This window comes from Mobula hypostoma, chromosome 1, assembly GCF_963921235.1.
Source record: "Mobula hypostoma chromosome 1, sMobHyp1.1, whole genome shotgun sequence".
NCBI lineage: Eukaryota > Metazoa > Chordata > Chondrichthyes > Myliobatiformes > Myliobatidae > Mobula > Mobula hypostoma.
In genome coordinates, this window is record NC_086097.1 from 63,797,868 (window position 1) to 63,823,128 (window position 25,261).

The 25,261-nt window shown below is 42.6% G+C and overlaps 2 protein-coding genes across 3 annotated transcripts in view; both read left to right on the forward strand.

Moving 5' to 3' along the window:
• The window catches only part of pnn (pinin, desmosome associated protein), a 37,149-nt gene extending 14,375 nt beyond the window's left edge, over positions 1-22,774 (forward strand). The window contains exons 9-10 of one of the 2 annotated variants that reach the window (XR_010018160.1): positions 301-3,343; positions 22,760-22,774. Coding sequence is in view for 1 of the 2 variants with exons in the window: in XM_063049775.1 (XP_062905845.1) it covers positions 301-1,487 (1,187 nt within the window). In the remaining variant the exon portion in view is untranslated. Of the gene's footprint in view, positions 1-300; positions 4,199-22,759 lie in introns of those variants that run through there. The other variant, XM_063049775.1, reaches the window with a different exon arrangement.
• A 2,178-nt stretch (positions 22,775-24,952) lies between these two features.
• The window catches only part of mia2 (MIA SH3 domain ER export factor 2), a 79,285-nt gene continuing 78,976 nt past the window's right edge, over positions 24,953-25,261 (forward strand). Inside the window, exon 1 of the mRNA XM_063049761.1 lies at positions 24,953-25,063. The gene's annotated coding sequence lies outside the window, so the exon portion shown is untranslated. The remainder of the gene's footprint in view (positions 25,064-25,261) is intronic.

The window sequence follows — 25,261 nt, forward strand, 5'->3', positions numbered from 1 at the left end:
TGTGTTGGTTCCTAGAGATCCTGTCTGATTATTTCAAGTTTACTTTATTTTCCCTGTAAGTTTTGCATTTTTCAGGCTATTGAGTAACTCGGGAGGAACTACTATGGCAGTAGAAAAGCTGTTGGTTAGCTTATAGAGTGCAGATCTTGTGCATAGAGTGCAAATAATGTTTCTGATGTAAAAGCCTCCCGTGAATTCATCCTTTTGTTCCTCGCTGCTCGAATACAGTTTTACTTTTTTCGTTGAAAGCAAATATTTTAATTTGTATGTATTAGCAGGTATTTGTTTTTAAATCTGCAGGTATTTTCGAGCACAGGCGCCTGGAGTTTGCAGATCAGATTAACAGAATGGAAGTTAGACCTAGACGTCAGTCATTGAAGGAAAAAGAACAGCGAGAGTTGCAGAATGAAGAACAACAAAACGTGGAACAGGAGGGTAAGGTGGCTCATCATGAGGAGATGGAGGAATTGGGTAACCAGAACAATGATGTAGAAATGGAGGCAGCAGAAGAGGAAATGGAAGTAGGTACAGATAAGTGTGATTCAGAGAAGCAGCAGGAAAAGCAACAGGAGGAGGAAGCTGAAGAAGAGGAAGAGCTAGAGGAAGGGGAAAGCAATAGTCAGCCAGAAAGTGTGCCTGTTGATGGTAAGGAAGCAAGCCAGAATACAGAGAATGATCAGGATATGGTAGAGGAAGTAGATGAGTGTAGAGAGGAGAGAGTAGAAGAGGTTTGTAAGGAGCCTGAACCTGAGCCTGAGCCTGAACCTGAACCTGAGCCTGAGATGGAGCCAGAGCCAGAGCCTGAACCTAAGCCTGAACCTGAGCCTGAGCCAGAGCCAGAGCCTGAGATGGTACCTGAACCGGAGCACAAACTAGAATCTGAACCAGGGCCTGAATCCGAACTTGAAAGTTCGGTTGGGCATGAGCTGGAACAAGAGAATCCTGCCACTACTCAAGCTGCAGAATCGCAGGTAGAACCAGTTCGGGTGTCGCCAAAGAGGAGCAGGAGTAAAAGTAGCAGTAGGAGCAAAAGCAGAGGTCGTGAGAAGGCACAGAGTAAGAGTAGGAGTCGGAGCAGCAGTAGTTCCAGCTCTGGCAGTAGTTCGAGCAGCACCAGCAGTGGTAGCAGCTCAAGCAGTGGCAGCAGTAGCAGGAGCAGTTCCAGCACAAGTAGCAGCAGTGGCAGCAGTAGCAGAGACAGCAGTACGAGCAGCACCAGCAGTAGCGAGAGCCGGAGCCGAAGCCGGAGTCGGGGTCACAGCAGAGACAGAAAGCGCAGGAGGAGCTCAGATCAAAAACGTAGAGGTATTTCAAGTGCAGATAAGGACCGTAAGTCATCAAAAACCAGTAGCAAAGATTTAAAAGGCTCACGGGAAAAGAGTTCAAGGTTAGATAGAAAGAGGTCTATATCAGAAGGTCGTTCAGGCAAAAGGTCGTCGCGGACTGACAGAGATCATAAATTGGACAGAAAAGATAAAAAGCACTAATCACCTGACTGAAAAAGAATTGACTTTAGGAAGGCAAAGTATTGCTTGATGTGTACAATGTACCGGGTAGATGGAATATTTTCTTTCAGCTGGAAATGAAGCCGCCTTAAGTCTTGCTTGATGTATAGTACTTTTATTTGAAAACCATGACTCAAAATTACCATTAATCCCTGTACTTTTACAATGTTTTGTATGCACATGTTTCTCCAATTACAATTAAAGTGTATTTCAGAAGATGAAGTTGTATGGAAAATATTGTACCAATCTTGCTAGACGGATTAGCTTTCTTCCCTTTTCAGTGTTTTTTAGATTTGTTGTATTCAACCACTGATGCCTCCTTTGTACAGTTGAAGTTCTAGGGGGCAAAATTTCCTCTAAGTATTGTTCTTAGCGTAAAGATGGTTGTCATTGAGTATGTACTATACAGTTCCTTTATGTAGAATTAAATGTAAATTTTAAAATTGTTGAAAACTCTTTGTCTTTATATTAAAGTTTTCTACAAAATATGGCTCGATTCACAAAAACTTGCTCTTTAAATGCCGTGGGCTGTGATGGATATCAGTTGTAAACCTATCCCTTAAAATGGTCAAGGAGGGAAAGAATCAAAAGTGAATCATCTGAAAGTGAGAGGGTAGAAACTGTCAGCAAATAATTGAGTTCTATATGTGATCGGGAAAAAACGTCGAGTTTTCTGCCAGAACACCAGAATTCCTCCAGCATTTTGTGCGTGTTGCTCTAGATTTCCAGCATCTATAGTATCGTGTGTTTATGATCAAGCTGTCTTTTACATTTTGAAGTATATTGAAGAAAGGTAAGTGCAGATTTGGCATATTCTATGTATCCTTCAAGGGGAAGGCATAGCTTAGATACAAGTGGGTTCCAGCAGCTTGCAGTATTAAAACATGCTCTATTAATGTAAATTTATCTCAAATTTAGTTTCAATTCTGGCCCCTCTGCAAGAAGAAAACTATTCCTAGGGTTCCATTCCCTACAATAAGAGTGTCAGGGAATTGGCTGGAATTGTTCCCAAGATTTTGTCTTCTGCTTAAGTTCTTATACAGTTTTAGAATTTGGTTAAGCTCAGCTTTGTGATCAGAAAGCCAAATGATCTGTTTCAGGTCCCATATGAGATGAATTTGTCACCAAGATTGCATTCAGTTGGGAGGTGATTAGATGGCCAAAAGTAACCCGGCACAAGTTCAGTGCAAAGTCTTTTTTTGTACATGCAAATCATTTGAACCTTCCTGAATGCGGAACAGTAATATTTCCATTTCAATTGTTATATTTTACTGTCATTGAATAGTCTCAGGAAAATTGAAATCTTGTTATTTTGCCTATCGTAATTTTCATACTTTCAGGAAGCAAAATGAACAACAAAATGTTTGCCTGCTACAAAGCTGGAAATAGAGTATTTCTCTAGAATATTAATAGTATGTGCTAAGGAGCTGTTACAAGGCAGCCATAAATTGGTGGGTGTTGGGATTCCCACAATGCAATCAAATGGAAATCTCAATCTTTATTTGCTTAATTTTTATCATCTTTCTATCTTACTGGTTAAGGACATGTGTAGTTGCTTGTGTTGCCTACTCTGATCCCAAATGCTGTTGCCTTCACTAACTTCTACAAAATATTGTGATCAAATGGGCAAGGCGAGCTGGAACAGGAAGTAGCTATTAGTTACCCTGCCAAAAGTTAACTTCCTTATGGGTGTTGCAACAAAAATAGATGGCTGTACTTTGGTAGCATTTACTTCAGTATGTTGGAGAGTTTTTGTTTCAGGGTATGGGGTTAGTTTTCAGTGCCCAGACCTCTGGATAAAAATGTGGAACTAGTGACAAAATTGATCAAAACTAAAGGTAAGGAAATCTTAGTAAAAATACTTAGTTAGCATTGTGGTGAAAGTTCTATGTGGCATAAATAAGCACAGTTTTCTTGCTTTGAAAACGAAACTCGCAGACTTATCTGCAATTCCTGTATACAGATCTTGCATATGTACGCACATGATAAAACCATCATGCTACTATCACAGGAAAAAAGCAAGAAGGTTGGTGTTAATTATTTCAGGATCATTAACAAAAGAAAAAAGGAAGTATAAACACTAGACTTCCCTCGTTCATAAGATTTGCCTTATAGAAACAAATGATATTTACTTCACTAGTTATCTACAACAATTTTTACTCAGATGAAATTGGAAAAATACATTAGAGTAATACAGGTGCACATTCCTTTATCTGAAATTCTGAAATCCAAAAAGCTCCGAAAACCAAACTTTTTTTTCACCAACAGCTGACGTCACTCAGGTGTGACGTGGCAGCACTAGCAGAGGCCGCCAGATGTCAGTTGTGGCTCAGCGCTCATACTGGTTACAAGTGCATTGGCTGTTCCCTGATATTTTGTGTTCACCGTTGACTTTATGTTTAATTTCACTGTGAAAATGTCAAAAAGAGCTGCAGATACCCCTATGGGTAACAATGAGAAAAAGAGAAGGAATCTTCTCTATCAATAACGCAGAAAGTGGAATTATTGCAGAAGCTTGATCGTGGTGTGTCTGTGGGGCGTCTTGCTGAAGAAAATAGTGTCGGAACTACCACTGTATATGATTTAAATAAACAGAAAGACAAGTTACTGAAGTTTTATAGTGACAGTGACGTTCTACATTTATTTCAATAGGTCATTCACCATGTGTTTGATTCGGTTTGTTTGAAGCTGTATATTTTTATGTTTTATTGAATGTTTTTGTTGGAAATAAAATTTCTTATCATTCCCTAAACAATACAGTATAACAATTATTTACATAGCATTTACATTGTATTGGGTATTATAAGTAATCTAGAGATTATTTAAAGTATACGGGAGGATGTGCGTAGGTTTGGTGCGCCACTGAGTCTTAAAATCCACTGCACTGAGACAGGTTAAATAAGGGACTTGAGCATACGTGTTTTTTGGTGTGGGGGGTGTGGTCTGAAATCCGAAAAATTCTGAATTCTGAAATGCAACTGGCCCCAAGGATTTTGGATGAGGGATTGTGGACCTGTATATAAATTGGGCAACTCTAAGCTACATATTTAACATTAAATGATCTGAGAATGTATGCTCTTCCAATCCTCATTTCCTAGGTCAGTCATACTTGTGTGACTGATAATCAGCACACCCTATTAAAGAAGCACACTGAATTGACAACCTTTTGAACACAAGATGCACTAGGCAATGAAAAATACTGTATATTTAAAATGATTGGAATCCCAATGAATTGCCCAAATTCTGCTCAGAACAATGTCCAGATAATTGCATCATTAAGGAACTTGTACAGCTATAAAATTCCATAAAGAAAATATCAAAATGCAATATTTTATCATTTGAAATAAAACCAGGGAAAATCAGACTGCGACAACCAAAAATTTGGATTTATTTAAATTAGCATGTTGGATATCAAATTTAAAATTAACAAGTGTAAGATTTCTGTACAATTACAAAATAATTGAAGTGGAACAGTAGATGCAGGGAGAAGCCTCGGAATAATAATCAATTTGTCCTTGAAAGAACATTAAAAGAATGCTAGCATATATATAGCCCCAAACAAATCTGGAATCCATATCTGCTGAAGCTATTAAAATCTGCAATATGTTCAGGTCCGACTGCCACACTCAGAGTGAGAAGTGGTATAAGAGGTGAAGATCAAGAATAATTCAACACTGAAGGAAATGACAATTGAGGAAAAAGTTAAAAATATCCAAATTTTAAACATAGATAAAAATAAATTTAGAAAATTAAGCAGATCAGGCAGCATCTGTGGAAGGAGAAAGCTGGCATTACAGGTCTGGAATCCTTGATTAAAAAACTTCATTTCAGATTTGCAGCTTTCTTAGATATTTTTCTCCTGAGACAGTACAATATTGTCCTACCCTACTAAACTTAAATACAAGCAAGGTAAACCCAAAATGATACTTAAATCACATAACATAGATTTGACTTTTTTTAAATTAATTATTGCAATTTCAATGCCTGTAAGGAAACAAATCTGAAGGTTGTATATAGTATACATACTTTGATAATATATCAACTTTGAACAACAAGTTACTCTTGTGTTGCATGCCAAAAATCCAGGATAGTTTACAAAGATATAGTAACATAGAGAATGATAGGAAGTGTACATGAAAATTATTAGATACTGTTTAGGATCATACAAAAATAAATAACATTTGTGTATCTGAATCAGGTGTATTATCACTGACAAAATATGTTGTATTTTGCAGCAGCAGTACTCTGCAATACATAAAAAATTACTAAGTTGCAATCATATTAAAAATTTCTTCATATCATCTGTATACTTGACCACAAAACCATCAATTCCTTCATCGAAATTACTGATGTATAACATAAAAAGAAGTGGTCCCAACACAGACCCTGTGGAACTTCACTAGACACTGGCAGGCAACCAGAAAAGACTCCCTTTATTCCTACTCTGCCTCCTGCTGATCAGTCAATTTGCTTCGCATGCTGGTATCTTTCCTGTAATACTATGGGCTGTTAACTTGTTAAGCAACCTCGTGTGGCATCTTGTCAAAGGCCTGAAAACCCAAGTACACAACATCCACCAATTCTCCTTTGTATATCCTGTTTGTACTTAAAAGAATTCTAATAGTTTGCCAGGCAAGATTTTCCCTTAAGGAAACCACACTGGCTATGGCCAATCTTATCATGTGCCTCCAAGTCCCCCCAAACCACATCCTTAACAATTGAATCCAACATATTCCCAACAACTGAGGTCAGACTAACTGGCCTAATATTTCCTCCTGACTCTCTCCCTGTTTGAAAAGTTGAGTGACATTTGCAATTTTCCAGTCATGTGGAACCATGCTAGAATCCATTGATTCTTGAAAGATCTTTACTAATGCTTCTACAATCTCTTCTGCCACCTCTTTCAGAACCCTGGGGTGTATACCATCTGGTCCAGGTGACTTATCTATCTTCAGACCGTTAAGTTTCCCAAGAACCTTCTCCTTAGAAATGGCAATTTCACACACTTCTGTCCCCTGATACTCTCGAACTTCCGGCATACTGTTAGTATCTTCCACAATGAAGATTGATGCAAAATACTTAGTCAGTTCATTCACTATCTCCTTGCCTCCCATTACTACCTCTCCAGCATCTTCCAGCAGTCAAATATCTACACTCGCCTCTCTTTTACACTTCAATGTATCTGAAGAAACTTTTGACATCTTCTTCAATATTATTGCCTTGTTTACCTTCGTATTCCACCTCTTCCTTCTTCATGCTTTTTTAGTTACCTTCTGTTGGTTTCTAAAAGCTTCCCAATCCTCTAACTTCCAACTAATTTTTGTTCTATTCAAAGTATATTTATTATAAAGGAGTGTATAAATTATACATCTTGAGATTTATCTGCTTTACAGGCAGCGACAAAGCAAGAAACCTGAAGAACCCAATTTAAAATAAAAGAAAGACCATAACTACTGTGTAAAGAGGGAATAGCACATCATGCCAACAACTGAAGCAAATGAAACCATTCCAAACCAGATTATATGCCCTTTCTTTAGCTTTTATGGTGGTTTTGTCTGCCACAGTTGTGTCATTCTGCCTTTAGCGTACTACTTTCTCATTGGGATGTACAGTGGCATGCAAAAGTTTGGGCACCCCTGGTTAAAATTTCTGTTTCTGTGAATAGCTAAACGAGTAAAAGACGAACTGATTTCCAAAAGGCATAAGGTTAAAGATGACACATTTCTTTAATATCTTAAGCAAGAAACCTTTTTTTTACTTCCATCTTTTACAGTTTCAAAATAACAAAAAAGAAAAAGGGCCCGAAGCAAAAGTTTGGGCACCCTGATTGGTCAGTACTTAGCAACACCCCCTGTGGCAAGTATCACAGCTTGTAAATGCTTTTTGTAGCCAGCTAAGAGTCTTTCATTTCTTGTTTGGGGCATTTTCGCCCATTCTTCCTTGCAAAAGGCTTCTAGTTCTGTGAGGTTCTTGGCCATCTTGCATACATTGCTCTTTGAAGGTCTATGCACAGATTTTCAATGTTGTTTAGGTCAGGGGGCTGTGAGGGCCATGATAAAACCTTCAGTTTACGCCTCCTGAGGTAGTCCATTGTAGATTTTGAGGTGTGTTCTATTCAAAAGGTTCAAAGGAACATCTAAACAAGCCTGATGCATTTTGGAAACAAGTCCTGTGGACTGATGAAGTTAAAATAGAACTTTTTGGCCGCAATGAGCAAAGCTATGTTTGGAGAAAAAAGAGTGCAGAATTTCATGAAAAGAACACCTCTCCAACTGTTAAGCATGGGGGTGGATCGATCATGCTTTGGGCTTGTGTTGCAGCCAGTGGCACGGGGAACATTTACTGATAGAGGGAAGAATGAATTCAATTAAATACCAGCTAATTCTGGAAGCAAGCATCATACAGTCTAAAAAAGCCAAAGATGAAAAGAGGATGGCTTCTACAACAGGATAATGAACCTAAACACACCTCAAAATACACAATGGACTACCTCAAGAGGCACAAGCTGAAGGTTTTGCCATGGCCCTCACAGTCCCCTGACCTAAACATAATCGAGAATCTGTGGATAGACCTCAAAAGAGCAGTGCATGCAAGACGGCCCAAGAATCTCACAAAACTAGAAGCCTTTTGCAAGGAAGAATAGGCGAAAATCCCCCAAACAGAAATTGAACGACTCTTAGCTGGCTACAAAAAGCGTTTACAAGCCGTGATAGTTGCTGGTGAACACAGCAGGCCAGGCAGCATCTATAGGAAGAGGTACAGTCGACGTTTCAGGCTGAGAACCTTCATCAGGACTAACTGAAAAAAGAGCTAGTAGATTTGAAAGTGGGAGGGAGAGGGGGAGGGGGAATTCCAAAATGACAGGGGAAGACAGGAGGGGGAGGGATGGAGCCAAGAGCTGGACAGTTGATTGGCAAAAGGGATGTGAGAGGATCATGGGACAGGAGGCCTAAGGAGAAAGAAAGGGGGGGGAGCCCAGAGGATGGGCAATAACGGATAGGGTATGAGGGGGAGGTGGGGCATTAACAGAAGTTAGAGAAGTCAATGTTCATGCCATCAGGTTGGAGGCTACCCAGACGGAATATAAGGTGTTGTTCCTCCAACCTGAGTGTGGCTTCATCCTAACAGTAGAGAAGGCCGTGGATAGACATATCAGAATGGGAATGGGATTGGGACGTGGAATTAAAATGTGTGGCCACTGGGAGATCCTGCTTTCTCTGGTGGACAGAGCGTAGGTGTTCAGTGAAACGGTCTCCCAGTCTGTGTTGGGTCTCACCAATATATAGAAGACCACATCGGGAGCACCGGACGCAGTATATCACCCCAGCCGACTCACAGGTGAAGTGTCGCCTCACCTGGAAGGACTGTCTGGGGCCCTGACTGGTAGTGAGGGAGGAAGTGTAAGGGCATGTGCAAGGGATGTCCAGTCCCTATATACTTCCATCCACCACCAGGAAGGTCTCAAAGCTCTCCGCTTCTTTTTGGATTCTAGACCTAACCAGTTCCCCTCTACCACCACTCTGCTCCGTCCAGCGGAATTAGTCCTTACTCTTAATAATTTCTCCTTTGGCTCCTCCCACTTCCTCCAAACTAAAGGTGTAGCCATGGGCACCCGTATGGGTCCCAGCTATGCCTGCCTTTTCATTCGCTTTGTGGAACAATCCATGTTCCAAACCTATACTGGTATCTGTCCCCCACTTTTCCTTCGCTACATAGACGACTGCATTGGCCCTGCTTTCTGCACGCATGCTGAGCTCATTCACTTTATTAACTTTGCCTCCAACTTTCACCCTGCCCTTAAGTTTACCTGGTCCATTTCCGCCACCTCCCTCCCCTTTCTAGATCTTTCTGTCTCTATCTCTGGAGACAGCATATCTACGGATGTCTACTATAATATCCTGGCAGGGAGATTAGCGGGGGCTACTGAGGTGACTTTAAACTAGAATGGTTGGAGGGTGGGAATCAAATTAAAGAGCCTAGGCGTGAGGAGGTTAGTTCACAACAGAGGGATGGGAACCAGTGCAGAGAGGCAGAGGGGTGTAAAGTGAGGGTAGAAGCAAAAAGTACAAAGGAGAAAAGTAAAAGTGGCAGGCCGACAAATCCAGGGCAAGCATTAAAAAGGGCCACTTTTCAACATAATTGTATAAGGGCTAAGAGAGTTGTAAAAGAGCGCCTGAAGGCTTTATGTGTCAATGCAAGGAGCATTCGTAATAAGATGGATGAATTGAAAATGCAGATTGTTATTAATGATTATGATATAGTTGGGATCACAGAGACATGGCTCCAGGGTGACCAGGGATGGGAGCTCAACATTCAGGGATATTCAATATTCAGGAGGGACAGACATGAAGGAAGGGGAGGTGGGGTGGCGTTGCTGGTTAAAGAAGAGATTAACGCAATAGAAAGGAAGGACATAAGCCCGGAAGATGTGGAATCGATATGGGTAGAGCTGCGTAACACTAAGGGGCAGAAGACGCTGGTGGGAGTTGTGTACAGACCACCTAACAGTAGTAGTGAGGTCGGAGATGGTATTAAACAGGAAATTAGAAATGTGTGCAATAAAGGAACAGCAGTTATAATGGGTGACTTCAATCTACATGTAGATTGGGTGAACCAAATTGGTAAAGGTGCTGAGGAAGAGGATTTCTTGGAATGTATGCGGCATGGTTTTTTGAACCAACATGTCGAGGAACCAACTAGAGAGCAGGCTATTCTGGACTGGATTTTGAGTAATGAGGAAGGGTTAATTAGCGATCTTGTCGTGAGAGGCCCCTTGGGTAAGAGTGACCATAATATGGTGGAATTCTTCATTAAGATGGAGAGTGACATAGTTAATTCAGAAACAAAGGTTCTGAACTTAAAGAGGGGTAACTTTGAAGGTATGAGACGTGAATTAGCTAAGATAGACTGGCAAATGACACTTAAAGGATTGACGGTGGATATGCAATGGCAAGCATTTAAAGGTTGCATGGATGAACTACAACAATTGTTCATCCCAGTTTGGCAAAAAAATAAATCAAGGAAGGTAGTGCACCCGTGGCTGACAAGAAAAATTAGGGATAGTATCAATTCCAAAGAAGAAGCATACAAATTAGCCAGAGAAAGTGGCTCACCTGAGGACTGGGAGAAATTCAGAGTTCAGCAGAGGAGGACAAAGGGCTTAATTAGGAAGGGGAAAAAAGATTATGAGAGAAAACTGGCAGGGAACATAAAAACGGACTGTAAAAGCTTTTATAGATATGTAAAAAGGAAAAGACTGGTAAAGACAAATGTAGGTCCCCTGCAGACAGAAACAGGTGAATTGATTATGGGGAGCAAGGACATGGCAGACCAATTGAATAATTACTTTGGTTCTGTCTTCACTAAGGAGGACATAAATAATCTTCCAGAAATAGTAGGGGACAGAGGGTCCAGTGAGATGGAGGAACTGAGCAAAATACATGTTAGTAGGGAAGTGGTGTTAGGTAAATTGAAGGGATTGAAGGCAGATAAATCCCCAGGGCCAGATGGTCTGCATCCCAGAGTGCTTAAGGAAGTAGCCGAAGAAATAGTGGATGCATTAGTGATAATTTTTCAAAACTCGTTAGATTCTGGACTAGTTCCTGAGGATTGGAGGGTGGCTAATGTAACCCCACTTTTTAAAAAAGGAGGGAGAGAGAAACTGGGGAATTATAGACCGGTTAGCCTAACGTCGGTGGTGGGGAAACTGCTGGAGTCAGTTATCAAGGATGTGATAACAGCACATTTGGAAAGCGGTGAAATGATCGGACAAAGTCAGCATGGATTTGTGAAAGGAAAATTATGTCTGACGAATCTCATAGAATTTTTTGAGGATGTAACTAGTAGAGTGGATAGGGGAGAACCAGTGGATGTGGTATATTTGGATTTTCAAAAGGCTTTTGACAAGGTCCCACGCAGGAGATTAGTGTGCAAACTTAAAGCACACGGTATTGGGGGTAAGGTATTGGTGTGGGTGGAGTATTGGTTAGCAGACAGGAAGCAAAGAGTGGGAAAAAACGGGACCTTTTCAGAATGGCAGGCGGTGGCTAGTGGGGTACCACAAGGCTCAGTGCTGGGACCCCAGTTGTTTATAATATATATTAATGACTTGGATGAGGGAATTAAATGCAGCATCTCCAAGTTTGCGGATGACACGAAGCTGGGTGGCAGTGTTAGCTGTGAGGAGGATGCTAAGAGGATGCAGGGTGACTTGGATAGGTTGGGTGAGTGGGCAAATTCATGGCAGATGCAATTTAATGTGGATAAATGTGAAGTTATCCACTTTGGTGGCAAAAATAGGAAAACAGATTATTATCTGAATTGTGGGCGATTAGGAAAAGGGGAGGTGCAACGAGACCTGGGTGTCATTATACACCAGTCATTGAAAGTGGGCATGCAGGTACAGCAGGCGGTGAAAAAGGCGAATGGTATGCTGGCATTTATAGCGAGAGGATTCGCGTACAGGAGCAGGGAGGTACTACTGCAGTTGTACAAGGCCTTGGTGAGACCACACCTGGAGTATTGTGTGCAGTTTTGGTCCCCTAATCTGAGGAAAGACATCCTTGCCATAGAGGGAGTACAAAGAAGGTCCACCAGATTGATTTCTGGGATGGCAGGACTTTCATATGAAGAAAGACTGGATGAACTGGGCTTGTACTCGTTGGAATTTAGAAGATTGAGGGAGGATCTGATTGAAACGTATAAGATCCTAAAGGGATTGGACAGGCTAAATGCAGGAAGATTGTTCCCGATGTTGGGGAAGTCCAGAACGAGGGGCCACAGTTTGAGGATAGAGGGGAAGCCTTTTAGGACCGAGATTAGGAGGAACTTCTTCACACAGAGAGTGGTGAATCTGTGGAATTCTCTGCCACAGGAAATAGTTGAGGCCAGTTCATTGGCTATATTTAAGAGGGAGTTAGATATGGCCCTTGTGGCTACGGGGGTCAGAGGGTATGGAGGGAAGGCTGGGGCGGGGTTCTGAGTTGGATGATCAGCCATGATCATAATAAATGGCGGTGCAGGCTCGAAGGGCCGAATGGCCTACTCCTGCACCTATTTTCTATGTTTCTATGTTTCTATGACTCTCACAGCTATCTGGGCTATTCCTCTTCTCACCCCGTCTCTTGCAAAAATGCCATCCCCTTCTCTCAATTCCTCCGTCTCCGCCGCATCTACTCTCAGGATGAGGCTTTTCATGCCAGGACGAAGGAGATGTCCTCCCTTTTTAAAGAAAGGGGCTTCCCTTCCTCCACCATCAACTCTGCTCTCAAACGCATCTCTCCCATTTCACACAAATCTGCTCTCACCCCATCCTCCCGCCACCCTACTAGGAATAGGGTTCCCCTTGTCCTCACCTACCACCCCACCAGCCTCCGGGTTCAACATATAATTCTCCGTAACCTCCGCCCACCTCCAACAGAATCCCACCACTAATCACATCTTTCCCTCCCCACCTTCTGCTTTCCGCAGGAATCGCTCCCTACGCGACTCCCTTGTCCATTCGTCCCCCCCATCCCTCCCCACTGATCTCCCTCCCGGCACTTATCCTTGTAAGCGGAACAAGTGCTACACCTGCCCTTACACTTCCTCCCTCACCACCATTCAGGGCCCCAGACAGTCTTTCCAGGTGAGGCGACACTTCACCTGTGAGTTGGCTGGGGTGATATACTGCATCCGGTGCTCCCGATGCGGCCTTCTATATATTGGCGAGACCCGATGCAGACTGGGAGACCGTTTCGCTGAACACCTACGCTCTGTCCACCAGAGAAAGCAGGATCTCCCAGTGGCCACACATTTTAATTCCACGTCCCATTCCCATTCTGATATGTCTATCCACAGCCTCCTCTACTGTAAAGATGAAGCCACACTCAGGATGGAGGAACAACACCTTATATTCCATCTGGGTAGCCTCCAACCTGATGGCATGAATATTGACTTCTCTAACTTCCGTTAATGCCCCACCTCCCCCTCGTACCCCATCCGTTATTGCCCATCCTCTGGGCTTCCCCCCTCCCCCTTTTTTTCTCCCTATGCCTCCTGTCCCATGATCCTCTCATATCCCTTTTGCCAATAGACTTTCCAGCTCTTGGCTCCATCCCTCCCCCTCCTGTCTTCTCCTATCATTTTGGATCTCCTCCTCCCCCTGCCACTTTCAAATCTCTTACTAGCTCTTCTTTCAGTTAGTCCTGACGAAGGGTCTCGGCCCGAAAAGTCGACTGTACCTCTTCCTATAGATGCTGTCTGGCCTGCTGCATTCACCAGCAACTTTTATGTGTGTTGCTTGAAATTCCAGCATCTGCAGATTTCCTCGTGTTTACAAGCTGTGATACTTGCCAAAGGGGGTGTTACTAAGTACTGACCATGTAGGGTGCCCAAACTTTTGCTTCGGGCCCTTTTCCTTTTTTGCTATTTTGAAACTAAATGGAAATAATAAGGTTTTCTTGCTTAAGGTATTAAAGAACTGTGTCATCTTTCACTTTATGCCTTTTGGAAATCAGTTCATGTTTTACTCGGTTAGCTATTCACATTAACAGAAATTTTGATGAGGGGTACCCAGACTTTTGCATACCACTGTATATATCCTGTGCTCTCCAAATTTCTTCCAGAAATTCCATCTGTCGTTACGTTGCCGTCATTCCTGCCATTGTTCTGTTCCAATCAATTTTGGCCAATTCCTCTGTCATGCCTCTGTAATAACCTTCACTCCACCATAATGTTGATACATCGGACTTTAGCTTCTCCTTCTCAAATTGCAGGGTGAATGTTATGATCACAGGGCACTAAAGGTTCATTTGCCAGAAGACCATAAGACACAGGAGTAGAATTAGGCCATTCAGCCCATCGAGTCTGTTCCACTATTACATCATGGCCGATCCCAGATCCCACTCAACCCCGTACACCTGCCTACTCACCATATCCTTTGATGCCCTGATCAATCAGGAAACTATCAACTCCACCGCAGTCTGTGGCAGAGCATTCCACAGATTCCCTACTCTCTGGCTAAGAGAATTCCTCCTTACCTTTGTTCTAAAAGGTCATCCCTTAATTTTGAGGCTGTGCCCTCTAGTTCTGGATACCAGACATCCCACCTCTCCCGGAAGTTCCGGGTGTCTCCCGCATATTAATAGTGGCTCCCTGATGCCCGCAAATTATATACAATGTCCCGGAAATTGATTTTTTTGAGAGTGAGCTTGAGAGAACGCACGAGAAAGAGCGAGAGAGCAAGCACAAGAGCAAGAAAGCAAGCACGAGAGAGTGAGAGCGACCACGAGTGAGAGAGCGCGCACGCGGGAGAGAGAGAGCGAGCGAGAGCAAGAGCGAGAGTGTTCCAAAAAAAGAAAATATGAAACGTACGTTACCCCAGACTACACTAAAGTGTACCCCTGCCTAATAGGGGTCAAAAATAATGACAGTGTTGCTCGCTGCTCTGTTTGCAACAATGACTTTTCTATTGCCCATGGTGGGTTAAATGACTGTAAAAGACATGTTGAGGTGAGTTTAACAGGTGTCATTTGTTCATTAGCACAGCTAACGTTATTTAAACTAGCTGGCTAGCTGCTAAGGAACTACTCTGTTGCAGACATCCCACCTGTCCCAGAAGTCTCCCGCAAATTGATGGTGCTACCTCCCTGAAATGAGTTTTTGCAGGGTGGGATGTCTGGGATACCCCCACCATAGGAAACATTCTCTCCACTTCCACCCTAATTCATTCTTTCAACATATGGTAGTTTCAATGAGATCCCCCCTGCCCCACCGGCATTCTTCTAAATTCCAGTGAGTACAGGCCCAAAGCTGCCAAACGTTCCTCATAGTTAGCCCATTAATTCCTGGAATCATCCTTGTGAACCACCTCTGGACTCTCCAATGACAACACATCCTTTCTGATACATGGGGCCCAAAACTGTTGATAATACTCCAAGTGCGGCCTGACTAGTAACTTATAAAGCCTCGGCATTATGTCTTTGCTTTTATCTCCTATTCCAATTGAAATAAATGCCAACATTGCATTTGCCTTCTTTACCACAGACTCAACCTGTAAATTAACCTTCCGGGAGTCTTGAACGAGGCCTCCTAAGTCCCTCTGCACCTCCGATGTTTGAACCTTCACCCTATTTAGATAATAGTCCACACTATTGTTCCTTTTGCCAAAATGCATTATCATACAATTCCCAACACTGTATTCCTGCTGCAATTGAATTGCTTTCTCAGCACTACCTACCCCTCCACCTATCTCCGTATCACCACAAATTTTGTTCCAGAGCCATCAATTCCATTATCCAAATCATTAACAATGTGAATAGTAGTGATCCCAATACTGACCCCTGAGGAACACTGCTAGTCACCAGCAGCCAACCAGAAAAGGCCCCTTTTATTCCCACTCACTGCCTACAGCCTATCAGCCATCCTCTATCCATGTCAGTATCTTTCCTGTAAAGCCATGAGATTTTATCTTTTTAAGCAGCCTCATGTGTGGCACCTTACTTTATACTTTATAATTTATTGTCGCCAAACAATTGATACTAGAGTGTATAATCATCACAGCGATATTTGATTCTGCTCTTCATGCTCCCTGGAGTACAAATCGATAGTAAATATTAAAAATTTAAATTATAAATCATAAATAGAAAATAGAAAAGGAAAAGTAAGGTAGTGCAAAAAACCCGAGAGGCAGGTCCAGATATTTGGAGGGTACGGCCCAGATCCGGGTCAGGATCCGTTCAGCAGTCTTATCACAGTTGGAAAGAAGCTGTTCCCAAATCTGGCCATACGAGTCTTCAAGCTCCTGAATCTTCTCCCAGAGGGAAGAGGAATGAAAAGTGTGTTGGCTGGGTGGGTCGTGTCCTTGATTATCCTGGCAGCACTGCTCCGACAGCGTGCGGTGTAAAGTGAGTCCAAGAATGGAAGACTGGTTTGTGTGATGTGCTGGGCTGTGTTCACGATCTTCTGCAGCTTCTTCCAGTCTTGGACCGGAATCAAATGCCTTCTGAAAATTCAAGTAAATGCCATTCACCGCCTCTCCTTTGTCCACCCTGCTTGTTACTTCCTCAAAGAATAAGAGATTTGTCAGTCAAGATTTCCCTTTTCAGAAACCATGCTGACTTTGACTTATTCTATCATTAGTCTCCAAGTAATGATAATCACCCTTCATAATAAACTCCAATACTTTCCCAACCACTGAGGCTAGGTTAACTGGCTTGTAATTTCCTTTCTTTTGCCTTCCTCCCTTCTTAAAGAGTGGAGTGACTTTTGCAATCTTCCAGTCCTCCAGGACCATGCCAGAATCAAGTGATTCTTGAAAGGTCATGACCAATGCACCTGTTATCTCTTCAGCAACCTCTGTCGGGATTCTGGGATGTAGTCCATCTGGTCCAGGTGATTTATCCATCTTAAGACCTTTGAGTTTGCCCAGCCCTTCTTCCTATACGAATTGACAATAAACTGGACTGGTCAAAGAACACTGAGGCTGTCTACAAGAAGGGTCAGAGCCGTCTCTATTTCCTGAAGAGACTGAGGTCCTTTAACATCTGCCGGACGATGCTGAGGATGTTCTACGAGTCTGTGGTGGCCAGTGCTATCATGTTTGCTGTTGTGTGCTGAGGCAGCAGGCTGAGGATAGCAGACACCAACAGAATCAACAAACTCATTCGAAGGCCAGTGATGTTGTGGGGATGGAACTGGACTCTCTGACGGTGGTGTCTGAAAAGAGGATGCTGTCCAAGTTGCATGCCATCTTGGACAATGTATCCCATCCACTACATAATGTACTGGTTGGGCACAGGAGTACGTTCAGCCAGAGACTCATTCCACCGAGATGCAACACAGAGCATCATAGGAAGTCATTCCTGCCTGTGGCCATCAAACTTTACAACTCCTCCCTGAGCCAATAGGCTGGTCCTGGACTTATTTCATAAATTACTGGCATAATTTACATTTAACTATTTATGGTTTTATTACTATTTATTATTTATGGTGCAACTGTAATGAAAACCAATTTCCCCCGGGATCAATAAAGTATGACTATGACTATGACTATGTCTATGACAATGGTACTCATTCCTGCTCCCTGACACTCACAGACCTCTGGCATACAGCTAGTGTCTTCCAGAGTGAAGACTGATGAAAAGTACCCATTTAAGATCATCTGCGATTTCTTTGTCCCCCATCTCACCAGCATCTTTTTCCCTGTGGTGCAATATCAACTCTCACCTCCTTTTTACTCTTTATATAACTGAAAAAACCTTTAGTATCCTGCTTTAAATTATTGGCTAGTTTGTTCTCATATTTCATCTTTTCTCTTCTTATAGCTTTTTTAGTTACCTTTTGTTGGATTTTAAAAGCTTCCCAGCCATCCAACTTGCCACTCACTTTTGCTACCTTATATGCCCTTTCTTTGGCTCTTATGCAGTCCTTAACTTGCCTTGTCAGCCACAGTTGCCTACCCCTGGCATTTGAGAACAACTTCTTCTGTGGGACTTATCTATCCTGTGCCTTGTAAACTATTCCCAGAATCTTCAGTGATCTCTGCTCTGCCGCCATCCTCACCAGCATCCTCCTCCAATCCAACTGGGCAAGCTCCTCTCTCATGTCTCTGTAATTCCCTTTATTCCATTGCAAAACCGATGCATGTGACTTGTGCTTTTCCCTCTCAATTTGCAATATGAATTCAATCACTGCCTCCTAAGGGTTCCTTTACATTAAGCTCCCTAATAAGATCTGGGTTATTACACAACACCCAATCTATGATAGCCTTTCCCCAAGTAGGCTCAAACACAAACTGCTCTAAAAAACCATTTCCTAGGAACTCAACAAATTCCCTCTCTTGCGATTCGACACCAACCTGATTTTTCCAATCCCTTTGCACATTGAAGTCCCCGTCACAATTGTGACCTTACCCTTATTACATGCCTTTTGCAGCCCCCTTTGCAATCTCAACCCCACATCTTGGCTATAATTTGGAGGCCTATGTATGATTCCCATATTGGTTTTTAACCCTTGCAGTTTTTTAACTCCACTCACAAAGATTCAACATTCTCTGAACCTATGTCACCTCTTTCTAAAGGTGTAATTCCTTCTCTTACCAACACAGCCACACCACTGTCTATGTCTTCCTGTCTGTCCTTTCGATACAAAGTATATCCTCTGTTGTTAAGCTCCCAACTATGGCCTTCTTTCAGCCATGACTCCGTGATGGCAACAACATCATACCGACCAATCTCTAATTGCGCCATGAGTTCGTCCACCTTATTCCAAATTCTATGTGCACTTAAATATAGAACCTTCAGTCCTGCATTCTTTGCCCTTTTGAATTTTGCCTCTGTGCTACAATCTATCTCTTTGCTTTGCATGCATTTGTACCCAATCATGGGCTTGTCCTTGCTTACATTCATATTACACCCATCACCTACTTGTAAACATGCTGGCTCCCAACACCTTACCTTAACCTTACACTTTACCTTAAGCTCTCCAACTAATTGTGGTTTATTGCACAACACCCAATCCAGAATATCTGATCCACTTGTGGGCTGAACCATGAGCTGTTCTAAAAAGCAATCTCATAGGCATTCTAGAAATTCCCACTTTTTGGATCCAACACCAACCTGATTTTCCCTGTCTACCTGCAAAATAGAATCTCCCATGACTATTGTAACATTGCCCTTTTGACATGCATTTTCTATCTCCCATTGTAATTTGTAGATCACATTTTTACTACTGTTCAGGTCTGTATATAACTCCCATCAGGGTCTTTTTATCCTTGCCATTCCTTAGCACTACCCATAACAATTCAGCACCTTCCAACCCTATGTCACATCTTTCTAATGATTTGCTTTCATTTTTACTGACAGAACCACCCCCCCCCCGCCTATCTGTCTGTCCCTTCTATACAATGGGTATCCTTGGACATTAAGCTCCCAGCTGTAATCTTCTTTCAGACACAATTCAGTGATGCCCACAACATCATACGTGCCAATCTGTAACTGTCCTACAAGTTCATCTACTTTAATTCATACATGGTGCATATTCAAGTATCACACCCTCAGACCTGTATTCACCCTTTTCAATTTTGTCTACCTTTTACATTGTAACTCATCCTGTTGACTGCAATTCTGTCCTATCATCAGCCTGTCCTCGCCAGCGGTCTCAGTACACACTGTCTCTGTTTGTAAGCCAACTACTAAATCCTCCAGTGTCCATCTCCCTGCCAAATTAGTTGAAGCTCTCCCAAACAGCTCTAGCAAACCTGTCTGCAAGGATATTGGTAAACCTCCCCTTTTGTATAGATCGCACTTTCACCAGAAGAGATCACAATCCAGAAACCTGAACCTCTGCCCCTGCACTAGTTCCTCAGCCACACATTCATCTGCCAAATCATCCTATTCTTACCCTCGCTGGGAAATGGCACAGGCAGCAATCCAGAGATTATTACCACGGAGGTCCTGTTTTTCAGCTTTCTACCTAGTTCCCTAAAATCTCTCTTCAGGACCTCTTCACCTTCCCTACCTCTGCCATTGGTACCAATATGTACCAAGACTTATGGCTACTCCCCCTCCCCTTTTAGAATGCTGTGGATCCAATCCGAGACATCCCTGACTCTGACACCTGGGAGGAAACACACCATCTGGGTGTCTCTATCATGTCTACAGAATCTCATCTCTATTCCTCTAACTATGGAATCTCCTATCAACACTGCAGTCCTCTTCACCTCTCTTCTCTTCTGAGCCACAGCCCTAGACTCAGTGCCAGAGACCCAGTTGCTGCGACTCCGCCCAGTAGTCCCCCTCAACATTATCCAAAGTGGTATACTTCTTATTGCGGGGAAGAGCCACAGGGGTACTCTGCGCTGGCTGCCCATTTCCCTTCCATCTCCTGACAGTCACCCAGTTACCTGTCCTCCTGCAACCTGGGGTAATTACCTTCCTGTAGCTCCTATCACCTTCTCATTCTCCCGCATGAGCTGAAGGTCATCAAGCCACAGCTCCAGTTCCTTAATTCGTTCTCTGAGGAGCTGCAGCTCAGTGCACCTGGTGCAGACGTGGTTATCTGAGAGGATGGAGGTCTCCCAGAATTCCCACATCTCATACAAAGTACACAAGAAAGGTCCTGGGGCCATTCTCACTGCTCTAACTGTGCCCTACATGTACTAGATGGTGAGCATCTTTAATGATGGACGGATGCCTCATACTTGAGGCACTGCCCGTGCTTGATGGTGGATAGACTGGTGCCCATGATGGAGCTGGCTAAGTCTGCAGCTCTGCAGCTTTTTCTGATCCTGTGCAGTGGCCGCTCCATTCCAGACGGTGACGAAACAGTTACAATGTTCCCCGCGGTACGTCAGTAGAAATTTGCTAGAGTCTTTGGTGACAAACTAAATCTCCTCAAATTCCTAACTAAATATAGCCACAGGCATACCTTCTTCATAATTGCATCAATATGTTGGGCCCTGGAGAGATCTTCAGATTGATATCCAGGAACTCGAAGCTGCTCACCTTTCTACTGATGACTCACTGACTCCTTGATGAGGACTGGTACATGTTTTCCCGAATTCCCTTTCCTGAAGTCCACAATCAATTCCTTAGTCTTACTGACGTTGAGTGCAAAGTTGTTGCAATGTCACTCGTCTAGCTGATCCATCCAACTCCTGAATGCCTCCTCGTCACCATCTGAGATTCTGTGAACAACAGTTCCGATATCGGCAAATTTATAGATGGCGTTTGAGCTGTGTGTAGCTACACAGTCATAAGTGTAGAGACAGTGGAACAGTGCACACATCCTTGAGGTGCAACTGCTAAATTAAATAAATTGTTGATGCTGATAAAACTTTTACCAAATTTAACAACTCTTTAATACATGCCTTTAACTGATTATTGTGCGTGTCAATGGATTAATCTAAACAAACACAGTGTGCATAATTAATGTGAATAAAAATTTTTGGCTTCTCTAAAACTGTATTAAAATATATTTATGAAAAAAATAGCTGGGTGCTTTGTGTGGCATTCCACTGAGATGCAGCACAGAGCGTCATAGGAAGTCATTCCTGCCTGTGGCCATCAAACTTTACAACTCCTCCCCTGGAGGGTCAGACACCCTGAGCCAATAGGCTGGCGCTGGACTTATTTCCTGGTGTAATTTACATATTACTATTTAATTATTTATGGTTTTATTACTATTTAATTATTTATGGTGCAACTGTAACGAAAACGAACTTCCCCCGGGATCAATAAAGTATGACTATGACTATGACTATGACTATTTAATAAGGCTATTTATGTTTCATTTCCATAGGTGATTTAATAATTATTTCTCCAAGAGTTTATACATAAATGCCGCTTTGCATACACCAGAGTAAAATGAATTGAAATCACAGAAATATATTATCTCATCATAGAAAAGTGCATTCTTTCAAGACATTTATATGTTGCTGTACAAGTACCCTGTACCATCGCGTTGAAGACTAAATAAAACTGCATCTTCATGATGCTCCAAGTACTGTTCTGGCAATTAATTATTTATAAGACAGTTATTATTGTGCTTTCCAAAAGACAGGAAGGCTCCCAGGAGTAGAGATGGAATGCCTGACAATTTTTATCTGGGTGGTCACAAACAAAATTCATGTTTTTCCCAAAAAAAACATATTTACACTACATTAATACTTTAAGTATTAGTAAGGCAGCACTTACTTAACACTACATCTGTTCAACTGGAGCAGTGAAATAAATGTCTAGATTGAAACTATTCCTGTCTGGATGAGATCCTAAAGCACTCAGAATTCTAAACCCAGATTTTGCAGTGCTAATGTCAGCAAAATTATCGTACTTCTCTGCAATGAAAATAACAGTGATATTAGGATTTCTCCTGATCTATTATACACAGAAATTCCAAACGGTTGTCAATGCTTCAGTATTTTCCACAGATGACTACAGCTTTATCACTGGAACGAAAGATAAGGTAGTCCATTGAAATTTCGCAATGAAGTTCTTACAAACCAGTCTTCTGCTTTGGAAAATGGGGTTTAGTATAATTTTTATGGCCTTCAGCTGTAATTCACAATGTAGCAACCTCTCTGGATCTGAACACTAATTTCATGTCTGGGAATTATAATTTTTCTGCATAACTTATTCAGAACATAATGGACTGAAAAATACACTTTTTTTCTTAGTCTGAAAAGCTAATCTTCCATCTCAATAAATGGCATTGTTCCTTTATTTATTTAGTTCAGTGTTCACTAAACTTCGCGTTTTTAATCTAAAAAAAAACAGAAATACGCAAGAAGAGAAACATGATTCCTAGTAATGCTACTTTGACCAATCACACTTCTCGGAGGCTGGGCATTACCTTGGCAGTTACCACTTCAGGTATCCATAAGTTCTTATTTCTGCACAACATCGGTCATTACAATATGTATTCCCCACCCCCCCCGTATCATTTCATTAATACTGGCCTATTAACTTAATGGTACTTTGTATTGAACCTTTGAAACCTTTAAAGACTCAAAACTGGAATTAACAATGGGAATTTGTGAAGATTCTGCATGCCATCTAAAACTAACAAACTTCCGGGTCCAACATATTATTCTCCGTAACTTCTGCCACCTCCAGCGGGATCCCACCACTAAGCACATCTTTCCCTCCTCCCCCCCTCTGCTTTCCGCAGGGATCGCTCCCTACACGACTCCTTTGTCCATTCATCCCCCCCCATCCCACCCCACTGATCTCCCTCCAGGCGCTTACCCTTGTAAGCAGAACAAGTGCTACACATGCCCTTACACTTCCTCCCGCACCACCATTCAGGGCCCCAGACAGTCCTTCCAGGTGAGGCGACACTTCACCTGTGAGTCGGCTGGGGTGATATACTGCATCCGGTGCTCCCGATGCGGCCTTCTATATATTGGCGAGACCCGACGCAGACTGGGAGATCGTTTCGCTGAACACCTACGCTCTGTCCGCCAGAGAAAGCAGGATCTCCCAGTGGCCACACATTTTAATTCCACATCCCATGCCCATTCTGATATGTCTATCCACGGCCTCCTCTACTGTAAAGATGAAGCCACACTCAGGTTGGGGAAACAACACCTTATATTCCGTCTGGCAGCCTCCAACCTGATGGCATGAACATTGACTTTTCTAACTTCCACTAATGCCCCACCTCCCCCTCATACCCCATCCGTTATTTATTTATATACACACATTCTTTTTCTTTTTCCCTCTCTCCTTTTTCTCCCTCTGTCCCTCTCACTATACCTCTTGCCCATCCTCTGGGTCACCCCCCCCCCCCGTCTTTCTCCCTAGGCCTCCTGTCCCATGATCCTCTCGTATCCCTTTTGCCAATCACCTGTCCAGCTCTTGGCTCCATCCCTCCCCCTCCTGTCTTCTCCTATCATTTTGGATCTCCCCCTCCCCCTCCCCCTCCCACTTTCAAATCTCTTACTAGCTCTTCTTTCAGTTAGTCCTGACGAAGGGTCTCGGCCCGAAACGTCGACTGTACCTCTTCCTAGAGATGCTGCCTGGCCTGCTGCGTTCACCAGCAACTTTGATGTGTTGCTTAAACTTCTGTGTATGTGTGGTGGCTGCATCACAGCCTCGTGGAAACACCAATGGCCTTGAATGGAAAATCCTACAAAATTAGTGGATGCGGCCCAGTCCATCACCGGTAAAGCTTCCCTCATCATTGAGCACATCGACCCAAAGCGTTGTCACAGGAAAGCAGCACCCATCATTAGGGAACCCCACCACCTAGATCATGCTCTCTTATCACTGCTGCCACCAGGTCTCACACCACCAGATTCAAGAACAGTTAACCCCTCAACCCCTGAACTAAAGGGGATAACTTCACTTGCTCCATGACTGAAATGTTCTCAAAACCTATGGACTCACTTTCAAGGACCCTTCATCTCATGTTATCGATATTTATTATTATTATTTCTTTCTTTTTGTACTTGTACAGTTTGTTGTTTTTTTGCACACTGCTTGAGCACTCAAGTTGGTGAGGTCTTTCATTGATTCTAATATGGTTGTTAATATTGATTTATTGAGTGTGCGCAAGAACGTTTATCTCAGGGTAGAAAATGGTGACATATATGTACTTTGGTAATAAATTTACTTTGAACTCTGAATCTAATTGAGCATTCAGGAATCAATGGTAGTTCACAGTGTGATGTTTGAAAGATACTATTTAAATCAGGAAAAAAAATCAAAACCAAAGCACGGAGTCTTTATTCGTCCGTTTCCTTTCCAGCAAAAAGAACACTGCGAAGATGGGTGCCGTAGATTTCGCGGCGCTGACCTGTTAAATAATGCACTGATGGCTCGGAACTTTGCCCTGCCCTTTGACAATTAGCTCCGGTGTTCCACCAGTTCTCTGATTGGCTCAGGGGCACAAAGGTGAAAGTCCAATTGAAAAATAGCATTCTCAACTGTGAAGACTGGAACTTAACCATTAAGACGTCAATATTAAATATCCCACTGCATATTTAGATATATAGTAAGCACATCGCCGTTGTTTAAATATTGTATTCTGAATGAGAGCCTCTTTGAAATAATCCTGTTAATCAACAACTGAAAAAGGTACAAAATGTTAATGATTGAAATTAAATTAATCTTGAACGCTAGCGTTATCTAGGGGCGGGGAAGCTACCAGAGATTCACAATTCAGCGATTAAACCAGTAGCCAGGTCAAACTTTATGCTCTGATAGACATATCGCAGACGGGTTAGACCTTGTTAGTAAGTTTAAAACTTTCTGAAGCTCGCTAACTGTCTCCAA